The sequence below is a fragment of the Benincasa hispida genome, chromosome 3 (genome assembly GCF_009727055.1).
Source record: "Benincasa hispida cultivar B227 chromosome 3, ASM972705v1, whole genome shotgun sequence".
In the NCBI taxonomy this organism is placed as follows: domain Eukaryota; kingdom Viridiplantae; phylum Streptophyta; class Magnoliopsida; order Cucurbitales; family Cucurbitaceae; genus Benincasa; species Benincasa hispida.
Window position 1 is genome coordinate 65,548,645 of NC_052351.1, and position 23,269 is coordinate 65,571,913.

At 39.0% G+C, this 23,269-nt stretch overlaps 1 protein-coding gene across 4 annotated transcripts in view; it reads right to left on the reverse strand.

Annotated features, from left to right (window-relative positions):
• The window catches only part of LOC120073376, a 75,065-nt gene that overhangs the window by 44,901 nt on the left and 6,895 nt on the right, over positions 1 to 23,269 (reverse strand). For 2 of the 4 annotated variants that reach the window (XM_039026197.1, XM_039026199.1), the window contains exons 6-12: positions 18,558 to 18,660; positions 18,327 to 18,472; positions 11,018 to 11,188; positions 10,051 to 10,250; positions 9,805 to 9,948; positions 9,628 to 9,716; positions 2,714 to 2,861 (exon numbers count right to left, since the gene is read on the reverse strand). In XM_039026197.1, the coding sequence (XP_038882125.1) occupies positions 2,714 to 2,861; positions 9,628 to 9,716; positions 9,805 to 9,948; positions 10,051 to 10,250; positions 11,018 to 11,188; positions 18,327 to 18,472; positions 18,558 to 18,660 (1,001 nt within the window). The remainder of the gene's footprint in view (positions 1 to 2,713; positions 2,862 to 9,627; positions 9,717 to 9,804; positions 9,949 to 10,050; positions 10,251 to 11,017; positions 11,189 to 18,326; positions 18,473 to 18,557; positions 18,661 to 23,269) is intronic. The other 2 variants (XM_039026200.1, XM_039026198.1) reach the window with 2 other exon arrangements.

Here is a 23,269-nt window from a genome sequence, read left to right on the forward strand (position 1 = left end):
GGAGGTTGGATTTCCATCAAGAATCTGCCACTGCCTTTCTGGAAAATTTCAGTTCTTGAAGCCATTGGGCATTATTTGGGAGGCCTTGACCAAATATATACACATACCTTAAGTCTTTTAGATTGTTTCATCAGCATTAATTAAGGTGAAATTTTTTAGAAAAGCTTACTTATAACAATAAGAGTAAAAGGCTGAATCCTTGGTTTTCGCCTTCTACCTTCCATATGTGAATCGTTCTATGAGGTTTAACTTGAGGAAAGCTGACCCAAAATTATGAAGAGGAATGTGTTGGAAGATTCACGATAAACCTCTTACTAGGAACTAAGGGGTTGTTTGGGGCGCTGAGATGATATAGAATGTCTGGAGTTCTGATGTTTGGGGAGTTCTAATGTTTGTGTTTGGGGTGTAGAGTTATGTTATCTGAGTTCATATGTCAGTGTTATCTGGTTCAGTTCTTTGTACTCTAAAATAATTCGCCTGTATGAACACTATTTTTTTTAATCTTATAATTCAATTACAGTATCGATTCAGTTGTTTGTATTCAATTATTGTCTTTTAAATAATTTTTTATTATTCAAACTCAGTCAAAATTTAAGATTAATCGTAAATAGTCAACAAAATACCAACATTTAAAAATACGAAATTTAATTCTAAGTCAGGGATGAACATACCAACTCTTTTTCTAAAACACTTTTCCACTTTTTAATACTATATATATATATATATATATATATATATAACTTTTCAATCATGACTTGAGTTTTTGAAGAGAGTCTTCAAAAGTAAGACAAATAAAAAAATAAAAATAACAATTGAAATGGTATATAAAAATAAACGAGTGAAAATAGTATTTATAAATTTAATTTTAAAAAATTATCGAAAACTAAAAGGTTATGAATGGTCATGTTTTTCTCATAATATATTCATAGATGAGTTTTAAATGTTGAGGTTTTATATGGGCTTTGGCTTTTTGAATAGTAGATTTGAATAAAAAATAAAATAAAATAAAATAGTAAATTTTGAATATTGATCGATTTTTTTTATTTTAGAAAAATTGTGTACAAAGATTTAATTAAAAATATTGTGATTTTTTAATGGGCATTATACAAATAAATAATTGATATACTAAGCAAATAAAAATGAAAACTTGAATGACATAATTTATAGATAATAAATTATTAATATACTCTATCATAGGACACTGGAGGAAAAAACAATGTATGTAAACTGAAGGTAAAAAATAGGTACATGGAACTAGATTGAAATACCATGATTTCTTAATAAAATGGATATAGTGGGAAAAAAATTACATCCGAAGTATAATGAAATAAAGTCAAGAAAAGAATAAAGAAATAAAAACGTAAGTGGGCCATAAGAAGGGAGGAGAGAGTGATGATCGGGTATGAGAAGGGAGGAGATATAGGAAGTGGGGGTGGAGAAGCTAAGAGAGTTGTTAAATGAGGGTTACTATGCACATGTTGAAGGAAGTGAAAAGGGGAGATGATATATCAATGGGTCAAACAGTGATATAGGGGCTATGTCTCTCCCCACATATAGGCCCCCAAACAGGCCCTAAAGGTTAAACGAGCTCTTCACACTGCAATTGAAACTTCTCAAGGTCAACAAGTCAAATTTGTTGCAACTCAATTCACTCCATAACAAATGGTGATGGTCAAAGCTAACCGTGCCACCGTCCAGCCAATCAACTCCATCTTGTTCATTTGTCCAAACAAATAAAATAATGTCTTCCTTTTCGTCCCTTAATTGTACTTTAAAATATAATTTATAAAAATTAAAAATTAAAATATATATATATATAGATAATAGACTCAAGAGCTACCGACCATATGACTAGTTGCTTAGTATATTTTGTTCTTATAAGCCATGTGCAGGAAATAAGAAGGTAAGAATTGTAGATGGTTCTTACTCTATCATGACCTGTGTTGGTAACATCAAAATTTCCTCTTTCTTAACCTTATCTAATTCATAAATGTTCCCAAATTATTGTGTAACCTTATATCCATTCATAAACTCACAAAAGAGGAAGATGATTGACAGGGCTACAGAAAGCGAAGGTCTTTATTTTTTTTCGACGAATAGTCAAACTCAAACAAAGAAGCATAAAGCAACTCCTGCCTTCAAACGACATCTATTGCCATAGCCAATACGGATAAATTTTATTTGTGGCATTTTTAGATGAGGGCATCCCAACTTTGTTTATTTCATACTGAAACCTAATATTTAATTTGCTTTTAGTAATGTATGCCAAATACAAGGTGTGACCCGCTAACATCAGTTTTAGTTTATCATTCACGAACAAAAAAAAATACTCGAAATTAAAACATTAAATTTTCTATAGATCCAGGATTACTTGTTTTTTAAACGGAAACAAAACTTTTCATTGATATAATGAAAAGAGGCTAATACTTGAATTACAATGAGACGTAATAATCCATGTAAACTAGAAGCCGAGGGGATCAATAGGTGTATCCAAATATCTCACACTGTATGCAAGATTCTCAATAAAGAAAATTATTCTTCCATTTTTACCCGGTTTGATCTTAACAATGATAAGTTATAAGTTGATATAAAATGCATATAAGTTTATGCATCTTCTCATTTTATTAGTTATAAGTTGATGTAAAATGCACACAGGTTTATGCATCTTCTCATTTTATTAGGGAGAGGGAACAGAGGTAGGCAAACAAAATACCTGACACAGTCAAGTAGCATAAAAATTACTCCAACGTTCTCATTATGACATTTGAGCACCCCAATGAGAGCCTCCCTGGCTGAAGCTAGAACTTTATCACTAGACGAGTAGACAAGACGTACTAAGGAAGGTAAGAACAACGTAGGTTCTGCAGCATAAAATTAACGAAAAAGAACAGAAAATAAAAATCAGTGATAAACAAAATGACAGAAAATGTTGATCCTCATTAATAACAAAGGAAGCAGACAAGATTAACATTTGGCAACAACCCAAGTAGTCGAGCATTATTTTGTATGGAAAGAATTACTGTATAAGTAGCTCATTATAGTTCTATATGGCTTAAATCAGGGTTTTCCTAAAAGAATATCTTTATTTCATTAATCAGCTGCATAGTGTTGTATTCCTAAACAAATATCATTCAGAATTTGATGCACCACATCATAAAAAGATAAGAATTCATCAACATGCTTTCCTTTGTGTCTATAGATTTGATCTCTTTTTTTAAAAAGGAAACGAGCCTCTTCATTAAGATAATGAAATGAGACAATACAAAGCGAGAATAACAATACAATGAAGAGACAAAACTTTACTTGATTGGATACTAGGTTGAAGTCTCTTTAGCACTCTCATCATTTCCAATACAATCGAGACAATCCAAAAGCTAGATTCCAAGAATAAATAGGATCCGATACAAGAAAATATATGATCAGAAATGAAACAGTACAAAACTCATAAGCTAAAAGTAGACGACTACAACAAAGTATAGCCTGCATTAAAAGGCAATGATAACAGAATAAACTATAGTGAATGGAAGATGAAAGCCTTCCGATTGAGACTGATGTCTTGGATGGAAAAGTCTTCGAAAGCTTTGGCAAGGGAGAACCTGTCTCTTATACACATCTAGATGTGTATAAGAGACAGGAGGCGGGGCGGGGCCGGAGATGCAATCCCATGGGGATTTTTAATCTCCGTCCCACCCCATTCCCCATTTTGAGGAGTCAGGGTCGGGGTCGGGAAATCCCCGTTCGGGGATCGGGTCCCCGCGGGGAAAAATTCTCCGTCTATTATTTTTTTATTTTTCATTATTTTTTATTTAAAATCAATAAATTTTTGTATTTATATTAAAATGGTACACCTTTTAGGTAACAATTTGGTATTATTATTATTCTATTTATTTAAATTAATAATAAAAAACATTTTAACAATTCTTTATTTTAAAATTTAATAAAAAGTTAAAAATTAATTTTATAATGAAATGAAATTTTAAAAAAAATAAAATAAAATAAATAAAAGAGAAAACAAAAACAATAGCTTTAGAGCTACTGTTATATATATATATATATACAAATATAAGTAAACATATATACACATAAATAAATATACGTATTAAAAAAAATTATTCGGGGCAGGGATACCCTCCCCATCTCTGCCCCGTCCCCGGTTTGGCGGCCCGTTTTGGGTCCCCGATTTGACCCCATCCCCAGTCAAATCAAGGATTCCCCGCCCCGTCGAGGGGACCCGACCCCGCAGGCATTTTTGCCAACCGTAAGCACCATGAAGAAGCGTTGAGCCAGGCAATCTCGAAGCGGACCATCCAAGGTGAAGCTTTATCATGAAATGCATGTTGATTTCTTTCAAATCACAGTTCTGCTAACAAAGCTTTCCCTGCATTGGTCCAAATCAACCTTGGTTTTTCTTTAAATGTGGGACCGATAAGCAGCTGCTCCACATTATCCTTGAATATATTACCAAAACTCCAACTAATATTGAAACATTCAAATAAGAGATAACAACAGTTTTCAGCATAGCTGCAATGGAAGAACAAATGCAGTAGGTCTTCCAAATCTGCCAAGCAAAGGGGACAAACATGTGGAGAAAGGCTGTGAGAGGAAAGCTTCAATTGCATCCCAGCTGCACAATTGAAAAGGCCATTAAGCATTATCCAAATTGTGATATTAATCCTCCTGAGACTTTTAGTTTTCCATAGTGCAGTTTCCAAACTTTTCCCAATAGGGGAAGCTTTGAAGAGATGATTTACAAGGGATTTGACCGTGAAAATTCCATTAGTTTCTAGCTCCCAACTTCGTTTATCAGCAATTGTGTAATTACTTTTTGCTGAAACAATGCCAATGAGAGTTTGAAAATCATCACTCTTCTTCTTTTAACAGCCTTCTAAAATTAATGGACCAAAAAGCGATTGAGGAGTCCCAAAATTCGAAGACAACACCAATAGGATTCAAGTCTTGGAAAGAGACCCTTTAAGGGTATAATTTCCGGCCAAGGGTCATGCCAAAAAGCTATTCTTCTTCTGTTTCCTAATTTGTAAGAAGCCAAAGAATCGACTTTTAACCAAGTCTGTGAAAAATCCAAGGACTACCGAGACTGCAATTAACCTTTCCATTGGTGTGCCACCCAAACAAGCTTCTTCAATGTATACTTTTCACAACTTGGTTCCATAGCGCATTTTCTTCAAACATAAATCTTCATCCCTATTTAGCTAACAGGGCTAAATTTTTTGTTTTTAGGCCACCAAGACCAAGGCCACCATCTGCTTGAGATGTAGAGACATAATCCCATTTGACTAAGTGATTTAGTTTGCCCCCTTCATGTCCTTCCCAAAAGAAATTCCTTAATAGCCATTCTACAATTAGGGCTACCTTTTCCGGCATCAAGAAAATTGACATAATAAGTAGGGAGATGAGAAAGGACGGACTTACATAGAGTGGCACAACCTCCTCTGGAAAGGTTGTATCGCTTCCATTTCTCCAATTTTCTTTGAATTTTTTCTATCACCATTTGCCAAAATGCAACTTGTTTTGGATAACCACCTAAAGGTAAACCAAGATACATAAAAGGAAGGTGGATAGCCTTACAATTTAGCTTGGACGCCACTGCATACAGCTTGTTGTCATCAATGTTAATACCACATAATGCAGATTTTTCCCAATTAACCTTTTCCCCGAGCACCACTTAAAGAATCCAATAGTCTTTCTTAAAATTTCTATCATCTCGTCTTCATATTCACAAAAGATCAAGGTATCATCGGCGAATTGAAGGATGGAGACATGAGCTCTTTCTTTCCCTACCATAAATCCTTCATATTTGCCTTTTCATGAAGTCGGGCCAATAATGCACTCAATACCTCGCTGATTAATAGAAAAAGAATAGGTGAGGGAGGATCCCCTTGCCTAATGCCCCTTGTAGCTTTAATTCTTCCCCTTGGTCTTCCATTAATAAAGATTGAGAATTTCCAAGGAAGACACAATCGATCCGGTCAAAGGCTTTTTCTAGATCAAGTTTTAGAATCCACCCCTTTGTCTTCTTGGAACGATATTCTTCTACCACTTCGTTGGCTATGAGGATTGGATCTAGAATTTGTCTTCCCCCAATGAAAGTGCTTTGTGTTGAAGCAATTATGCTTGGCATAACTTTTTTTAAACGCCCGGCTAACATTTTCGCTACAATCTTGTATGTTATTGTAGTTAAGCTAATTGGTCTAAAATCCCTTACAAAGGTAGCGACTTCCTTTTTTTGAATCAAACAAATGAAGTTCTCCTTAACACAAGAATTTAATCTACCGTTTGCATAAAAATCCTCAAAAAGTTCCACGAAATTTTCTTTGAAGTGTTCCCAGAATTTTAGGAAAAAATCTGACATAAAACCATCAGGCCCGAAAGCTTTATTCTTTCCCAACAACTCCAAATCATTTCTGATTTCCACATGAGTAAATCTAGCAAGCAGCGAAGTGTTCTAACTTCGAGGGACAATGGGCCAATGCAGATTGAGGGAAGAACTCTGATGTGGTGCTTTAGAGTATAATGAAGCATAAAAGCCCAATATTAGGTCTTCAATTCTTGAATGATCTTGTTGGTAAACCTTGATCATTAATCAATTCTGAAATCAAATTCCTCCTCTTCTTTGCTGCTAAATATCGATGGAAAAACTTAGAATTTTCATCTCCCAAACTCATTTAATTTAATTTACTTTTCTGTCTTAAATTTCTTTCACTATACGATAAAGTGATAACAATTCAACTTTCAAAGATACTCTCTCATATCTCTTTCCGAAAGGAATCTTTCTAAATTTTCTGCTTCAATATCGAATTTTTCCGTTTCTTTTAAGTTTTAACAAGGCTTCTTCTATTTTTTTTCTTTTTACTCTCAAAATCTGCTTTCCAAGACTTCAATGTTGTCTTGATTTTTCTTAATTTGGAGGAAATATCAAACCCAGCCCAGCCTTCTTGAACTTCATTATTCAATGCTCTTTCCATTTCTCGGTAACTTTCTTTAATGTCCAGCCAACTGTTGCAAAATCTGAAGGGTGGAGGTTCCCACTCAAAGGAACCGGCTTCAAATAAAATAGGAAAGTGATCAGAAAAGGTACGAGCTTGCCTTGTTGAACTTCAATATTCAAAGCTCAATCTGAAGGGTTTGAATCTTGTTCTAGGAATGCTTGATTCACGGAAGGTGTAAAGAATGAAAATGACAACCACCAGCATTGGCGGCACTGGTGGCAGCGCTAGTGGCGGCGCTGGTGGTGGGGAGGATAGAGTTATGGCTACCGCTCAGCACATAGTAAAAGCCTCAATACTACCCCTAAGGAGGTTCGAGGCAACATGCTTTTGATCTTCTCTAGTTTTGACAACTGTCTTTCTAACATCCCCAATTTGCTCAACAGTGGGGATTCGAAGAGGGAGGGGGATCAATTTGAAGCTGCTGAGAAGGTGATTCTTCATTGGGATTTTAGTCATGGAGCTTCTCGAAACTCAATTAATTGGGAGGACTCACCAAATGAGGCGGCTGAGTACTTTACGGCAGTCAATGATATTATTCAGTGAAAGTGCAAGATTCTGAGCTTGGAGAGCTCTTGGGTGACCATTGGGTTCGTAAACATCGTGGGCAGGTTCGCATGTATGCAACAAACTATCTTGGGCATCTTGGGGCAAACTATTCTTGAAGGAAGGTGGTACTGGTGGGAGTTCAAATAGTGCCCTGAAACTAGCTACTTTAAAGGAAAATTTCAAAAATTTCAATGCTGGCTTTGAGGAAATCTACAGAATTTTGACAGGTTGGAAGGTTCCAGATGCCCAACTACTAGAAGAGCTATGAATTTCAGTGTCCGCAAAAACGCTACCTACATATCGTGCATCTTGGGAAGACATGGAAGTCAGTTAGAGAATAGAAGACGTGCTGAGAGGTATCTGAAGTACATATCTGATTACTTGGAAAGCTATTTATTAGTTGTGTTTTACATCACTAAGGGGTCGTTTGGAGCAAAGATTATCCTAAAACTATAATAATCACCTCTTGCTACAGTAAATACTATTTCAAAACTCTCAATTAGCTACAGACAACACTATTTCAAAACCCCATTTGCTACCATATTTACTATTTGTTACCGTTTTTACTATTTTACTTTCATCATTTTTTTTATTTTTTGCTACAGTAATTACTATTTCCTTCTCAAACTAAAAGAATTTACACCTCAAACACATATTATTATAACCCGAACTAAAATAATCTACACCTCAAACAAAAATTATTATAACACAACTATTTGAAAAGTCCATGGATTAGCATCTCAAAGACTTGGCTTAAGGTAGAATCCTTGGCCACTTCCAAACTTGGTAATGGCAGTCGAATTGCTTTCTGGTTAGACACATGGGAAGGATCTTCCCCCTTCAGCACCCTTTATCCAAGCTTATTAAGAATCACCATGCTTCCCAATGGATCAGTTGCTCATCATTGGGACAGCAGCATAGCTTCTTGGTCCATCTCATTCCGAAGACTTCTCAAAGATGAAGAAATGTTGGCCTTTCAAGATTTATCGGAGAAAATTGCAAGTAGAAGTCCTCACTCTTTTGATAAAAGAGTGTGGTCCATCTCAACCATTGGTTTTTATACTGTTAACTCCCTTAAAGTACACCTATCACCTTTTTCCCCTTTGGAAAAGCCCCTCTTCTCGGCTATTTGGAAGACAAAGAGTCCAAGAAGAGTCAATATTCTCATTTGGATTATGCTTTTCGGTCAGCTTAATGTAGTTGAAGTTCTTCAAAAAAAACAGCCAGCATCCTCCCTTTCTCCCTCAGTATGCCCGTTCTGTCTCCAACACAGTGAGGACTCCCTTCACCTATTTTTCATATGCCCTTATTCAGATTGGTGCTGGAAAAAACTGCTGTGTTTTTTCAACTTTTCATGGATCATGTGCAATGATTTCAAAAGCAATGTGTTACAACTCCTAGCTGGCCCTAATCTCCACAACCCCACCCGTCTACTATGGTGTAATGCAATAAAAGCCCTCTTGGCAGATCTTTGGTTTGAAAGAAATCAAAGGATTTTCCACAACAAAGCTCTTGGATGCAATTCAAAACAACTATTTGAAACAAGCTAATTGACCGAAAACACATCATATACAGCATCAAACAAGAAACAATCTCCCAGTTGACAGGGTTAGAACCACTTTCCTAATTGACCGACCCACTAAAAATTAAAATGAAACAAAATAAACATCTCAAACCTCTCCATGACCGATGTTTAAAATGTTTTATTTAACAAGAAATGAAATTTTCATCAAGGAAATGAAAAGTGACTAATGCTCAATGATACAAACTCCAAAATGAGTCAAAAAGCAATACAATATAAAGAAGCAAAGGGAAACCAAACTGGCTAACAAACAGAGCAGAAAGACGGAAAGACAGCAATGCAACTCAGTCTGATTACAGACAGCACAATCAACTATATGAACACCTCAAGCTGATTTTTCATCACAGTATAACCAGACGAGCTAATAAACCCATCACACTCAACATAAATGGAATAAAAGGTCCAGTAATAAAACGGTTCACTTCACAGAGCACATAGCCATAAGGGTAAAGCAACTATTAATATGAACAATTAGTAGATATCAAAACTAACCAACGCAAGGAAGCAAATCAGCTGCCTGTTTACGAATCAGAATTTCTTCATCTTCCAGGCACCTGATTAACTGGTTAGCTGTATCTTGCCTGCAGTAATTAACGTCAGACAAAGCTATTACAGTGCAAAAAATATGAATTTAGGAAAAATGAAAAATGAAACAAGGCGCATATGTACCATGCTGACTGAGAAAGTAAATTTCTTGTATTTGATGACATCTGAACAATTTCAGATATCACATCAATAGCATTCCTCCTTGGCATGATTCTATCAGAATCAAATCGCTTAAAGACTTCCAAAAGGAACTGATTATCTCTGCTCCTGATAAGCCCCAGCAGGCCAAAGTAAAACCAAAAGAAAACCATGAATTCCTTAACTAGAGAGACAGACAGAGACAGAGACGGAGACAGGGACATAGATTACATTAAACAAGATTCAGCAATGAGAATGATGACAGCTCTAGCTGTGACATCCGGCTCGTCTAGAAGGTTAAGCAACAATGGCATCACAATATCCAGTTGCCTATTGTCAGTGATGCTGCCTCCAGAAGATAATTTTGAATTAAGAAAAACCGCCTTAAATATGCTAACAACCTCGTCAACAACATCATCTGTACTGTGGAACTTAAAACAGAACAAACAAAGAAAAAAGTAAGCAAGCAAGCTATACACATATTTAAAGTGTAGTAATTCGTTTTGTTATTTTTTTGTTTTCTTCATTGTTTCCTTCATGGAGTGTGTACCTTTTGAGCAATAGCCACTTTTCATTTCATCAATAAAATGTTTCGTTTTTTGTTAAGTAAAACTAAAACAAAAGTATATAGTATACGATCTAGGAATCATATTATGAAGGGATTGGTAACTTCTAGTCTAGAAACTTAAGCAAAGAAGACAAATTTTCAGTTGGTTTATGTGCTATGGAAAACTAACTCTTCCAATATCATACAAAAATGAAATCCTAACATCATACTATCCTAATAGGTGTCTGTCATGCAATTCCTAGAGTGAAAACCGGTAGGCAGTAACATAAATTATCGAGCCATCCTTTAGGCCTATCTTAGATAGGAGCCTTTTTTTATATGGTTAGTTTTGTATGTGGCTGCTTTTATTGGACCTTTTTTTGGAAAATTATTTGTATGCCCAATCCCTCTATGTTCTTCCATATTTTCCTATATAAGCTTGACTTGTCACAAAAATAAATAAATAAAATGTTAATAATGTTTTCTTCAACAAGAAAATAAACTTTTCATTGATGTAATGGAAAGAGATTAATGCTCTAAAGATACAAACTCCACGAGAGAGTGAATGGAAAGAGAATAAAAAGATTACAATGGAAAAAAAGAATACATAAAGAGATTAATGCAGCTTAAAATGTTTACATACATAACTACCTGCAATAGCAGAACCTGAAAAATCTGAGTTCCATATTCTGAAATTGTGCTTTCAAATCTTTTGCTGTCATGCCGTCCCAAAAGAAGGCATAAACAATTAAGGAAAAAAATTATGGTCTCTCTACCATCCTCGTTTCGAATACCTTCCCCAGTGTGGTGCCCTGAACAATACTGAGAAAGAAAACAACATATAAATTTCAGAAGGCCATAATTCAAACTCTTTTTTTATAGGAAACGAGAAAATATATTCAGAAAAGGCAAAAGAAGGAAACAACCTAAGGGCAAGGGGTAGTGGGAACCCCTCCCCAAGGAACTAACAAAGGAGAGACTTCCAATTGTTAAAAATCATCGACGACTATAATTACAAAAGAATTTCGTGTGATTTGTGCACCACCAAGAGGCTGTAAGTTGAACAAAAGCCCAAAAATAATCAAAAGAAACAAACTTATCTTCAAAAATTCTAAAGGAGCCAGTCATAGACTTTGTTTGGGACACAGCTCTTCATCCCAAAAATGCTAAACAAGAGAGACCACCCCTTGTAAACAAAATCACAGTGCACGAATAAATGATCCAACGTTTCCTCGTTTTTGAAACAAAGACAGCAGATAGATGGAGAAAGAGAGCTGTTTTTGAGCTTCCTTTGCAGCAAGTCATGGATGTTTAAACTCCTATATGGCAGAGACCAAAAGAAAAACTTAACTTTCTTGGGAATTCTCTTCTTCCAAACAGAACTCACGGCCGAGATTGAAGGAGACGGCTTAGCCATATGAAAGAAGGTAGACTTCGTAGTAAACTCCCCCAAGGCATCAATCTTCCACTTGAGGCTATCACTCCTCCCCTGCGGAATCCAAGGGTGAAGGACCTGCAGAAGTTCCATCAGCTCACAACTCTATCAAAAAAGCTTCTCCTCAAGCCCAAATCCCACGATTGATTAGCTAAGCACCAACAATCAGCCACTCTAGCCTCTTTTTTGGAGGAGATGGAATAGATGTTAGGAAACCTCAGAGCAAGAGGTTGGGGGTCACACCACCTGCCTTCCCAAAAGAAAATGGATTTACCGTTACCCAACACGAACCTGTGAAATTAATAAACGGCTCTTTATGCTTTAAAATTCCAGCCCAGATTGTATGCTTTTCCCCTTTCTTAGGCTGCTTAGTAAACCACCCACAAGCATCCAAGCCATAGATCACACCAATGCGTTCTCTTCATGATAGAATCTCCACAACCATTTCATAAGGAGGGCAGTATTTTTCTGTCTAAACGAGCCGATTCCAAGTCTGCCAATGATCCGAGGAAGCAAGGCCAAACTCCATTTGATAAGGCGGGAAGTCGGATTGCAAGCGCCACCATTCCAAATGAAATCTCTCATAAGCTTCTCCAAATTATTGATCGTACCAACCAGCGCTTGCAATAAAGAGAAGATATAGCAAGAGAGACTATTAAGGACCGACTGAGCAAGGGTCAACCTTCCATCTTTGGAGAGGGAGATCCCTCTCCATTTATCAATCTTCATTTTAAATTTTTCTTCAAGGTTCTTCCACTACTCCTGCACCCTAAGATTTTCACCAATAGGGAAGCCCAAGTACACGAAAGGGAGAGTTTCCACTTTACAACTCAGCCTCAAAGCAATAGCCTCCAGATCCCCTCTATCCAGATTAATACCGGAGGAATTTAAAGCAAGTCCAGAGCCAAGGAGGAAGAGATTAATCACAGCCCACCATTTCATAAGATTATTGTCTTCCCATGAACAAACAAGGAGGGTGTCGTCAGCATATTGCAGGTGGGTCAGGTCTGAAGGCATATCTCCGAAGGAGAAACCAGTGATCATCTTTCTTTCGTTACAACAGTGGATGAGCCTACTAAGAGCATCCTCAACAATCGTGAAGAGAAACGGGGCAAAGAGGTCTTCTTGGTGAGGATGGTACCCTTGAATCTTCCATTGACAATAATAGAAAAATTGGTAGAGGACAGGCAGCTCCAGATCCACTTTCTCCACCGTCTCCCAAAACCCTTGAGCTTCAAGACCGTATCAAGGAACCTCCAGTCTACCTTGTCATAAGCCTTCTCCAAATCCAACTTTAAAAGAGCCCCTCTCTTCCCACAGGACTACCATTCATGAACGGACTCCAAGGCCGTCAGAATAGCATCAAGGATTTGGCGCCCCTCTACAAAAGGGGCCTGAGACTCATACATTGTGGAAAGGAGAACTCTTCTCAATCTGTTAGCAAACAACTTGGAGATGATCTTGTACAGGGAAGTGACTAAGTCGATGGGTCTGAAATTGCACACCCTTGAAGCCTTCTTCTTTTTGGGAATAAGACAAATATAATTCTCATTACACCTCTTGTTGATAATACTGTTTTTAAAAAACTCCTGGAACAACCCAATTAAATCATCCTTCAAGATGTTCCAAGATTTTTTATAAAACTCACCTGTCATTCCGTTGGGACCCGGGGACTTGAGATTTCCCATGTCGAACATTGCATCTCTAACCTCTTTCTCCTCAAACGGCTTCCAAAGAAGAGGACTCTTGGAGACTTAGAGGCTTCCATTCAGGGCCTTAACAAATGAACGGTTGGGAAGTCTTAGATATGTATAGCTCGAAGTAAAAGTCAAGAATTTCGCCTATAATCTCCTCTTTGTTAAGAAGGATTCTGCCGTCTTTACTTTCAAGAGCCGAGATAGTATTCTTGCTTTTCCTCGAAGAAACCCATCTATGGAAAAAGTTAGAATTTTCCTCACCCTCCCGAAGCCACTGGATCTTGCTTTTTTGGGCCCATATCCTCTGTTCTTTGATGATGGTCTCCGGAAGAGCCATCTTACAGTGCTTTCTTTCATTAATCTGATCAACAAAGAGGGCCCCCAAGTCTTCCATCAGGTCCCAAGAAACGATCTTATCCATCAAGGCTTTCTCTTGAGAAGAGACATTCCAAAGGTTTCCTTATTCCAGCTTCTCAGAATGGATTTCAGCCCCTTCAGTTTCTCCATGAAAGCAAAGATTGGCCACCCATCGACTTTAATATTTGCCCACCAGCCCTCTAGATTATTAATGAAGAGATGATGCTCTAGCCAAACATTCTCGAATCTAAAGGGAGTAAAACCCCTTCGAGTACGCACCTGAAGTCAATAAAATAGAGAAGTGGTCGGAAGTAACTCTAGGGAGCCGATCTACTTTAACCTCTCTGTAAAGTCAACCCAAGGCTTGGAAAGAAGAAAGCGGTCAATCTTGGAAGCTACCGGTCTAATTCCCGTCCTAGACCAGGAGAAGGAACCATTCTGAAGAGGAATGTCGACAAGATCCAACTCCTCAATAAAGCTATTAAATATATTCATGCTTCTAGCTACAGGACCCCTTGAGCTTTTCTCAGCCATCCATCTAACAACATTAAAGTCCGCACCGATGCACCACCAGCCATTGCAGCAGCTGTACAAACTCGACAGCTCATGCCAAAAAGTGTCTCTATTTCTATGAGACGAAGGGTCGTGCACTCTTGTGATCCAACCGCAAAAATCGACATTAGTTCTACATAAGATGGAGAGAGAGAACTGACCTTGAATTGAATCAATCACAGTGATATTCTCTTCCTTCCACATAATCACAATGCCACCAGTAGAGCCAACAGCGTCAAGGGCCAACCAGTTAATGTGACGACTGCTCCACACGAACTTCAGCAGCTGCTTATCGACTTTACTAAGTTTAGACTCTTGAATAATCACAATGTCTGGATTGTACTTCACCAAAATATCCTTCACCAGCGCTCTTTTGGGGCGAGCATTGAGACCCCTGACATTCTAAGAAAGAACTAACATAGAGAACCAGCAAGGTCCTGTGAGCTACATGGTCTATTTTTTTTCAAGAGTTTTTCCTTCTTTTGCAAGAGAGTGAGCTACTTGGTCTAGCTAAGGCTTCCTTTCCCAACTGTTTAACAAGGCTTTCACTTCTCTAGATAATTTCTTATTTTGGGCCCCTCCCCCCTTCTCTGCATACTTCCCTTTCGACTAAATGGCCAAATACATAAATTGTGCTCTAAAAACGCCTCCACGACATCTTTGCTGAGAAAGAACGGTTTCTGAGACGAAATAATCGGTTCGAGGTCAATTTCACTCTCAATTTTGGTCGAGATTCCGCACTGATCCATAACAAAGGGAGGGGGATCGATCACCACTAAATGATTCCCCAATGAATCAATTCCTGACTCAATTTCGATATGAAACACATTCTGGAAATCCGAAGGAATATCCGAGTAGGTTTCATCCAAGGGGGTAAAGGGATTATCAGAGGTCAGACTCTCTGGACTCGAGATAGAGGCATCAGATATGTGTACAAGGATTGCTTCATCTAGGGCACACTTTGTAATTTTGGGAGAAGAAGAGGTGCCTTCATCCGTCGAACAGATTGTCCCTTGTTTAAAAAAAATATGCAGTTGGTTTTTCTCAACAAATTTAATCCCTTTAGCCCTTTGGCCCTTTGGGTTTTTGAGGCCGATCTGTTGCCCTTCTCGACCCCATCCTGTTGATCCGACTCACGAACTATGATTCCTTTTTGTCCCGACCCATTAGGAGACTCATCAAGAGGTCTAGAGACCTCTTCCTGAAGAATCATCTTCCTTTATCTTTCTTTTTCACAGCCCGTGAGACGAGGCCCAATTCCCCACTAGTCCCCTTCGGCGCCATATTTGAAATAGCCACTTCGTCAAGTCACCCCTACGCTTTTAGGTGGAAGCCAGGGCCTTGCTGCAACGAATGCCTCGCCGTACAATTTTCCAACATAGGAAAAGTCACATCAATCAATAGGCAAGTGTCAGATCTTTCCATGCGCCCACCCTCAGGTCCTACGTGTCGGGGCCTCTGTAGAACTTCTCCGTTTGCTCCGACAAGAAAGAACCGTGGATTCTAGCAACTCTGTTGACAAGGAGGTTGGCGTCTTGGTAGGTCATCACCTGTATAAGGAATTTTTTAGACCCGTTAACTATATAGAATTCCGCCAGAATAAAACCACAACAATTTTCTTTCACTTTAATAGCCACTTCCAAACAATCAATGAGGCTTGAGTTTCCGTCAGCAAAATCCAACAATCTGCCAAAGCAATCACCTATAGCCTTCAATGCCCACCCATTCCATAAATGGAGAGGGAAGTTATGAAGCTTAATCCATCCCCCGTATGAAGGCACAACCGAAAGTCTGCCATGTATATTCGGGCCCGACAACTCCATTTTCAGCGTGATTGGCCCAAAGGTGGCCCACCCTTTGTTCATCAAGAGGAGTTTCACCATGTCTTTGTCCGAACACTTTAGAAGAGCTTTGTCAGGGTGGAAGGGATTGATGATAAAAGGTCGTTGTGTCTGTAGTTGGAGAACCTCCAAAATTCTATTCCAGTCATCATGAAAGTCACGTTTAGTAACAACCAGGGTGTCTTCCCAACAGATCTTCCTAACCTCCCTTCCATGAGTATTGATAGCATCTTGATTAGAACCAAGGGATGTGAGATCATTGTGCCAATAGGTCAAAGGAGTGGCGCTCGAGGTCGTCTCCATGAAGAAGCATTTGCTTAAGTTGACTAGCAAGGACCTAAAAGCCACCCATCCACTACGATTTTCTACAAAGTGAACAACCAGATTATCTTTCTTTCCAAAATTAAGGACTTTTGTGATTTCTAGAAAGCAGCCTCTTTTGTTCGACGTTTTCTGCACCCATATGAAACCTCCATTGTAGGACTTCCTGAAGAATTTTTGTGGGTTGGGGCATTAAAGGACATCCTCCAAAGTATCGGTAAGCCAAACAATAACATCTTCTTCTCTGGTGATTCAGAAGGATCTATTGAGGTGGGATTCCATTAGATGAACCACTCTGCCTTTACTTCTACTATCAAACTCACATGTGAAAGTCTATTCTCAATCTTTCTTTGAAAAACTTGCGTGAAGAAGTCATCGCTATATTGTTATTTTAGGACTCTTTCAACCTAGCCAGATAAGTCATTGGAGAATTGCTCTTTGCTCTTTGCCTAGAAATTTGTCTACAACCTGTGGGTCCGGTAGTTCAACAAAGCCATGGCGACTCATTTCATGTTACGTAATAACATACCATCTCATCACAAGCTGTCCATCATTTCCAGCTAGATTGTCTCGTAGATAATCAAAGCCAAGTTCCAACTAAGAAGCACAGAGATAGGAAGAAGATGATGATTCCAGTGGGGTGTCAAGCGTGAAGTGAATGGAGAGGCTAAGCTAACAGGAACGAAGGAGGTCCGCATTGGCAAGTACTGGTCGGTCGTCCACAAACTCTCTTTTCAGTTGACCTGATGAGAATGCTTGCACCATGGTGTATAGATAGTGGGTGACAGAAGTAGTGAAACAAATCGCATCTCAAAAAAGCTAGACACTGCCCAAATTCTTATAAATTTTTATTGGTGGAAGATATTATTTTAAGAATAAGTACGAATTTCTAGTGAGTCCAAACCTTTATATGGTGCCCTTTGTCTCCAACCGAAGTTTGATTTGCACTTCCACTTGTAACCAAGGATTTCATAGAAAGCTCTGAAGTCGAGGATTTGGTATGGATTTTGCGATGAACTCCGAGATAGGAGGCACTAAAATCCGTTGAAAAGCTTGATTTGCCCCTCCGTCTGGTTAGGGCCAACGATCGGAGTCCAAGGCTTCCCATAATTCAAATTCAACAAATACTATATAATCTTTGATGCTCTTAAAATAACCTCAAGAACTTGGACATCAACTTTATTTGGGTAATAACCGTAAGTCAGTCAACTTTATTTGGGTAATTGATGTCTGGTTCTGTGCTTTGATTTCAAATTTCTCCAAGAACTTGGACTTGATAGGCTCAATTGTAATATGAATCTCCTGCTCTATCTAATATAGTGAAGAGAATTACAGAAGGGGATGTGCAACAAAATGTCAACTACTTCTGATAACAGGGGTAGAAAGGACCAACCATCAACCTAAGAAAATATCAGATGAGCTCTAATCCAGGAAGAAATAAACTTTTACATTTCTGCTCTATATAAAAGAAAAACTTCATATATTTACATGATGTTTACATACAAAACCAAGCAGCAAGGAAAGAGAAACACTTAAAGTGAACACACAAAATAAAGTAATATAATTATAAACGGAGAACATGAAATGCATATTAGATAAGACAAAAAAGAAAATAAAAAGGACAAATTTGAGGCCACATCAGTTACACTTAGATAGGAAATTCGACGTTTGAACAACTAAGGAACTGCACTACCTATAATTAAATGCATAAATGTATCATCATGAAAATCATCAAAGCTAGATTTAGAATACCTAACCTGAATGCCTGACAAGTACTGTTTCAAACATTCTTCATAATGCTGAGAAAATCGACAATCTTCCAGAAATAATAATATGCTGTAGTGCCTCCAACAAGAAGAAAGTAGCAGTGCTCCAGTTCGGGGAATCTTAGATTTTGCCTTCCCTATGGCAAACCAAACAAATGATTTAACATACAATATTAAATGATCAGAAAATATATGAATCGAATAATTTACTGGGTGTAGGACCTGCCTCATTTTGGAAGTTACCATAATGCAAATTTATCTCATGCAACCACTTAAGCACTTGCTCTAGACCTTTTGCATGCAACGGCCGACTTTTCCTGCTCCACTAAAGTGCAAGAGAAGTATATCAGTACAATTATATCAACTCGCCTCTTTGAGTCAAAATACAATGTTAGGTTTTCTTAAAAAGGGGAGGAAGAAACAAGAAACAAGATTTTTCATTGATATGAAAAGAAACTATTGCTCAAATATATAAACTCCAGCAAAAGGATGAGAGGAAAAGAAAAAAAAAAAACAGTAGCATGACAATACAACTTGAAAAACAAAGATTAATAACAAACTTAAAGCATGTCTTCCACCAAAAAACCTAAATGGAGACAGTATCCAGTGCATTTTTCCTTTTAAGCAACTAATACACACATACATGAAGTTACTTTTAGTTTCTCGCTCTTCGCCGCTCTTCGTCTAGCCTACATACATCTCCATGTTAGTGATAGACCCCGATCAAGAAAGTATACCTCCGAAAGAAAAACAAGCAAGATAAAGGGCAGAATGGACAAAATGATGTAATGCAAAATGAATAGGGGATTTTGTGGGGACCAGGGATCTTTCTATTATTAGGATTATTCTTTCCTTCTGCCATTTTCCACTCCATTATCATTTTGTTATTAAGTTGTTATTAGGCTTTTCTTTAAATAGGAATAGGGGGGAGAAGGTTGGGCATCTTTTTCTTTCATTGAAAATAGCTCAGAGAGCTTGTAGAGGGAGGGGGCCTCGGCTTCCTTGGCTATTAAAGCCCAAATTGTGGATATATAATCCGAGTACTATCACTTTGGTATCACAGCCAAGAGTCACTAGGGAATGGTGAAAAAGATGGAAGTTCAAATTTCTACTATCATTTGTTACAAATAGGGATGGATCAACGGTTTACTAAGATGCAACAGGTGACGGACAATGTTATGACAGCACGTTTCAAAACATTGGGCGAAACGATGGAGCAAAAGATGTTGCTCGCACTCGAAGCTTGGTCAGAAAAAGGGACTCTGCAGGGAAGGGGGAAGGCACCAGCTCGTCTGAGCGGACGCCGACGGACAAAGAAAAACATCCAAGAGGGTGAAGGAAGCAATAAGAAAGAGAGCTCGTCTGATAGAGAAAAGATAGAGGTACCCCTGTTCGATATGCGTTTCCAGAAGCTCGAAATTCCAATTTTCAAAGGGGAGGTGGGAGATGACCCGCTTGGGTGGTTCCATCGATGAGTGCTACTTTGTCGTCAATCGCTTGTCAGAGAAGGACAAGATTGAAGCTGCGATTTTGTGCTTAGAAGGTGAAGCACTGGAGTGGCATTAGTGGGAAGAAGAGCGGACACCGATGGAGAGCTGGGCAGATTTCAAAGAGCAGATGCTCTTGCACTTTCTGCCACGAAGGAAGAAGATTGACGAGCTCAGTTCTTGACCCTGAAACAGGAAGGGACGGCCAGAGCATGTCGATGCCGGTTTGAGCAACTTTCGGGGCCATTGAAGGACTTGTCCAACGAGACATTAGAAAGTAAGTTTGTTAGTGGGCTGAAGGAGGACATCCAAGTTGAAATGTGGATGTTTAAGCTAGTGGGTATTAAAGAGAAAATGAGAATGGCCCAATTGATCAAAGATACAGAAAAAGCCCGCAAAAAGAAGTGGGCAAGCCCAAACCCAAGCCCATCTGTCAAAACGACCAGGTCCAATACGACCTCGGGTACGGGTTCAGCATCGGGCCAAATTAGCTCAAATAAAACCCCCACAGCCAGTACAATCTCCCTCAACCCTAGCCGAAGGAAGTTTGGGACTAGAGAATGCCAAAGGAGCTTCCCCAGCTACACTAGAAAACATGGAGCATCACTCGACTATAATAGATCCAACATAAACCGAAATTGCTGAACTATCCCTCAACTCTTTAGCCGGGCTTGACTCCCCAAGGACGGTGAAACTGAAGGGCACCTTAAGGGACAACGTTGTGGTAGTGTTGATTGACAGTGGAGCATCCCACAATTTCATTGATAAGAAGTTGGTCAACACAATCGACCTTCCACGCTCACGAACTTCCAACTGCGGAATTGTGCTTGGCACAGGGAAATTGATTCGAACCAATGGCTTCTGTAAAGGTGTAGTCCTTAACCTCCCAAATTTAACTATCATTAACGTTTTTTTCCGATACCGTTGGGCAGTGCCAATGTGGTAATAGGTGTCCAGTGGCTCATGACCCTCGGGCGCATTGAATGTGACTGGAGCACATCGGAGATGGACTTCCAAGTGGGTGAATGGTAGGTACATTTGAAAGAGGACCGAAGTTTGGTAAAGTCCCAGATTTCGTTGAAGTCTATGATGAAACACATAATGGAGGAAGGACAAGGAATTCTCCTCAAGTTAAATGCAGTAGGGATTCTACCTGAAGAAGAGCCCTTCAGCTGTGAACTGACCCGCGAATGTCCTGAAATTCAGGAAGTCTTGCAACAATACCAATCAGTATTTAGACCAATGGAGGGGCTACCACCATTAAGGCGTCATGACCATGCTATTGAGTTGAAACCAGGGGAGGACCGATCAAGGTTTGCCCGTATCGATACCCACAATTTCAAAAGGACGAGATTGAGCGATTGGTAGCAAAAATGCTGATAGCAAACATTATACCCAAGTACCAGCCCTTACTCCAGCCCGGTTCTATTGGTTAGGAAAAAAGATGGCAGCTGGAGGTTTTGCATCGATTATAGAGCATTGAACCAAGCAAGCAACGGTTCCTGACAATTACCCTATTCCAGTTGTGGATGAACTGCTTGATGAACTCAAAGGGGCAGTAATATTTTCTAAGATTGATCTTTCACAACAGGACATTCACAAAACGGCCTTCAAGACGCACAAAGGGTACAACGAATTCTTGGTAATGCCATTTGACCTACGAAACGCCCCTTCCACATTCCAATCGGTAATGAACGACATCCTACGCCTCTTTTTACGCAAATTTATATTAGTTTTCTTTGATGATATTCTAATATAACAGCACTTATGTTCATGAACATGTAAACCATCTTTCCATGGTGTTGCAAGTCTTGACTGAAAATCAACTAGTGGCTAACCTTAAAAAATGCACGTTCGCGACATCAAGCATTGAGTACCTTGGTCATGTGATATCGGTTGAAAGGGTGGCAACTGACCTGTCTAAAATTGAAGCTATGGTAAGATGGCCAACCCCAACAACAATGAAGCAACTGAAGGGTTTTCTGGGTTTGACGGGGTACTATCGAAAGTTTATGTGCAACTACAGGTCCATCGCTTTCCCTCTCACGCAACAGCTCAAAAAGGACAAGTTCTAATGGAATGAGGAGGCCCAAAAGCTTTCGATACTCTAAAGAAGGCCATGGCTAAGATTCCAGTGTTAGGCCTCCCGGATTTCACACAACCATTTGTGGTCGAGAAAGATGCGTCTGGGGTAGGAGTCGGAGCTGCATTAATGCAACAAGGCCGACCACTCACTTTTTACAGTCATGCTCTACCCTTAACACATTGATTAAAGGCAGTTTACGAATGAGAATTAATTGCCATTGTGTTAGCTATTCAGAAATGGCACCCTTACTTGTTAGGACGTCGATTCACAGTGCGAATGGACCAAAAGAGTCTCATTTCTATTAGAACAAGTGATTGCGGGTGAATACCAGAAGTGGGTGGCAAAGCTGATTGGTTACGACTTTGTCATCGAATACAAGAAAGGCTTAGATAACTCAGCTGTTGATGCCTTGTCTCGAGTACATACAGCCATCGAATTAACAGCATTAAGTTGTGTGGACAACGTCAACCCAGCTGTTTTTTGTAGCCAAGTCAACCAAGATGAGGAATTGAGGAAGATTCGGGAGGCAATTATAACCGGCGATCCGACACCAATCGACTATTCTATGAAAAGGAACCTACTGCTTTACAAAAACAGGATTGTGTTACCTACGAATTCCCCTACTATCCCCCTTTTACTCCAAGAATTCCATAATAATCCCGTGGGGGGACATAATGGGACAGTTTGGATGTATCAACGCCTCACGAAGGAGTTCTTCTGGAAAGGGATGAAAGCGACTATACGATCTTTCGTGGGGATTGCTCAGTTTGTCAGCAAGCTAAGTATTTGTCTTGGAGCCAACAGGGTTGTTACAACCTTTACCAGTACCAAAAATGATTTGGGATGACATTAGCATGGCCTTTGTTGAAGGCTTACCCAAGTCAGAAGGCCACAATGCAATAATGGTGGTGGTCGATAGGTTATCAAAATATGCGCATTTCATTGCTCTCCGACACCCTTTCACAACAGCTATAGTGGCCAGAATATTCCTTCGTGAGATAGTTCGATTACATGGAACACCTCGAAGCATCGTTTCAGATAGGGACACGATATTTACTAGCTTATTCTGGGAAGAATTATTTAAGTTGACAGGAATCCAATTGAAACGAAGCACCTCATACCACCCACAAACCGATGGCCAGATAGAGGTCGTAAATCGAGGATTGGAAGCGTACCTTGGTGTTTTACAATGGACACCCCGACTAAATGGGCAAAATGGCTAGCTTGGGCCGAATATAACTACAACACGTCCTACCACATTTCACTGAAAAAATCACCCTTTGAGGGAGTCTATGGTCACCCAGTGCCCCCCTTAATTGCTTATGAAGCTGGCACTGCAGTAGTTGCAGAAGTGGATGTCC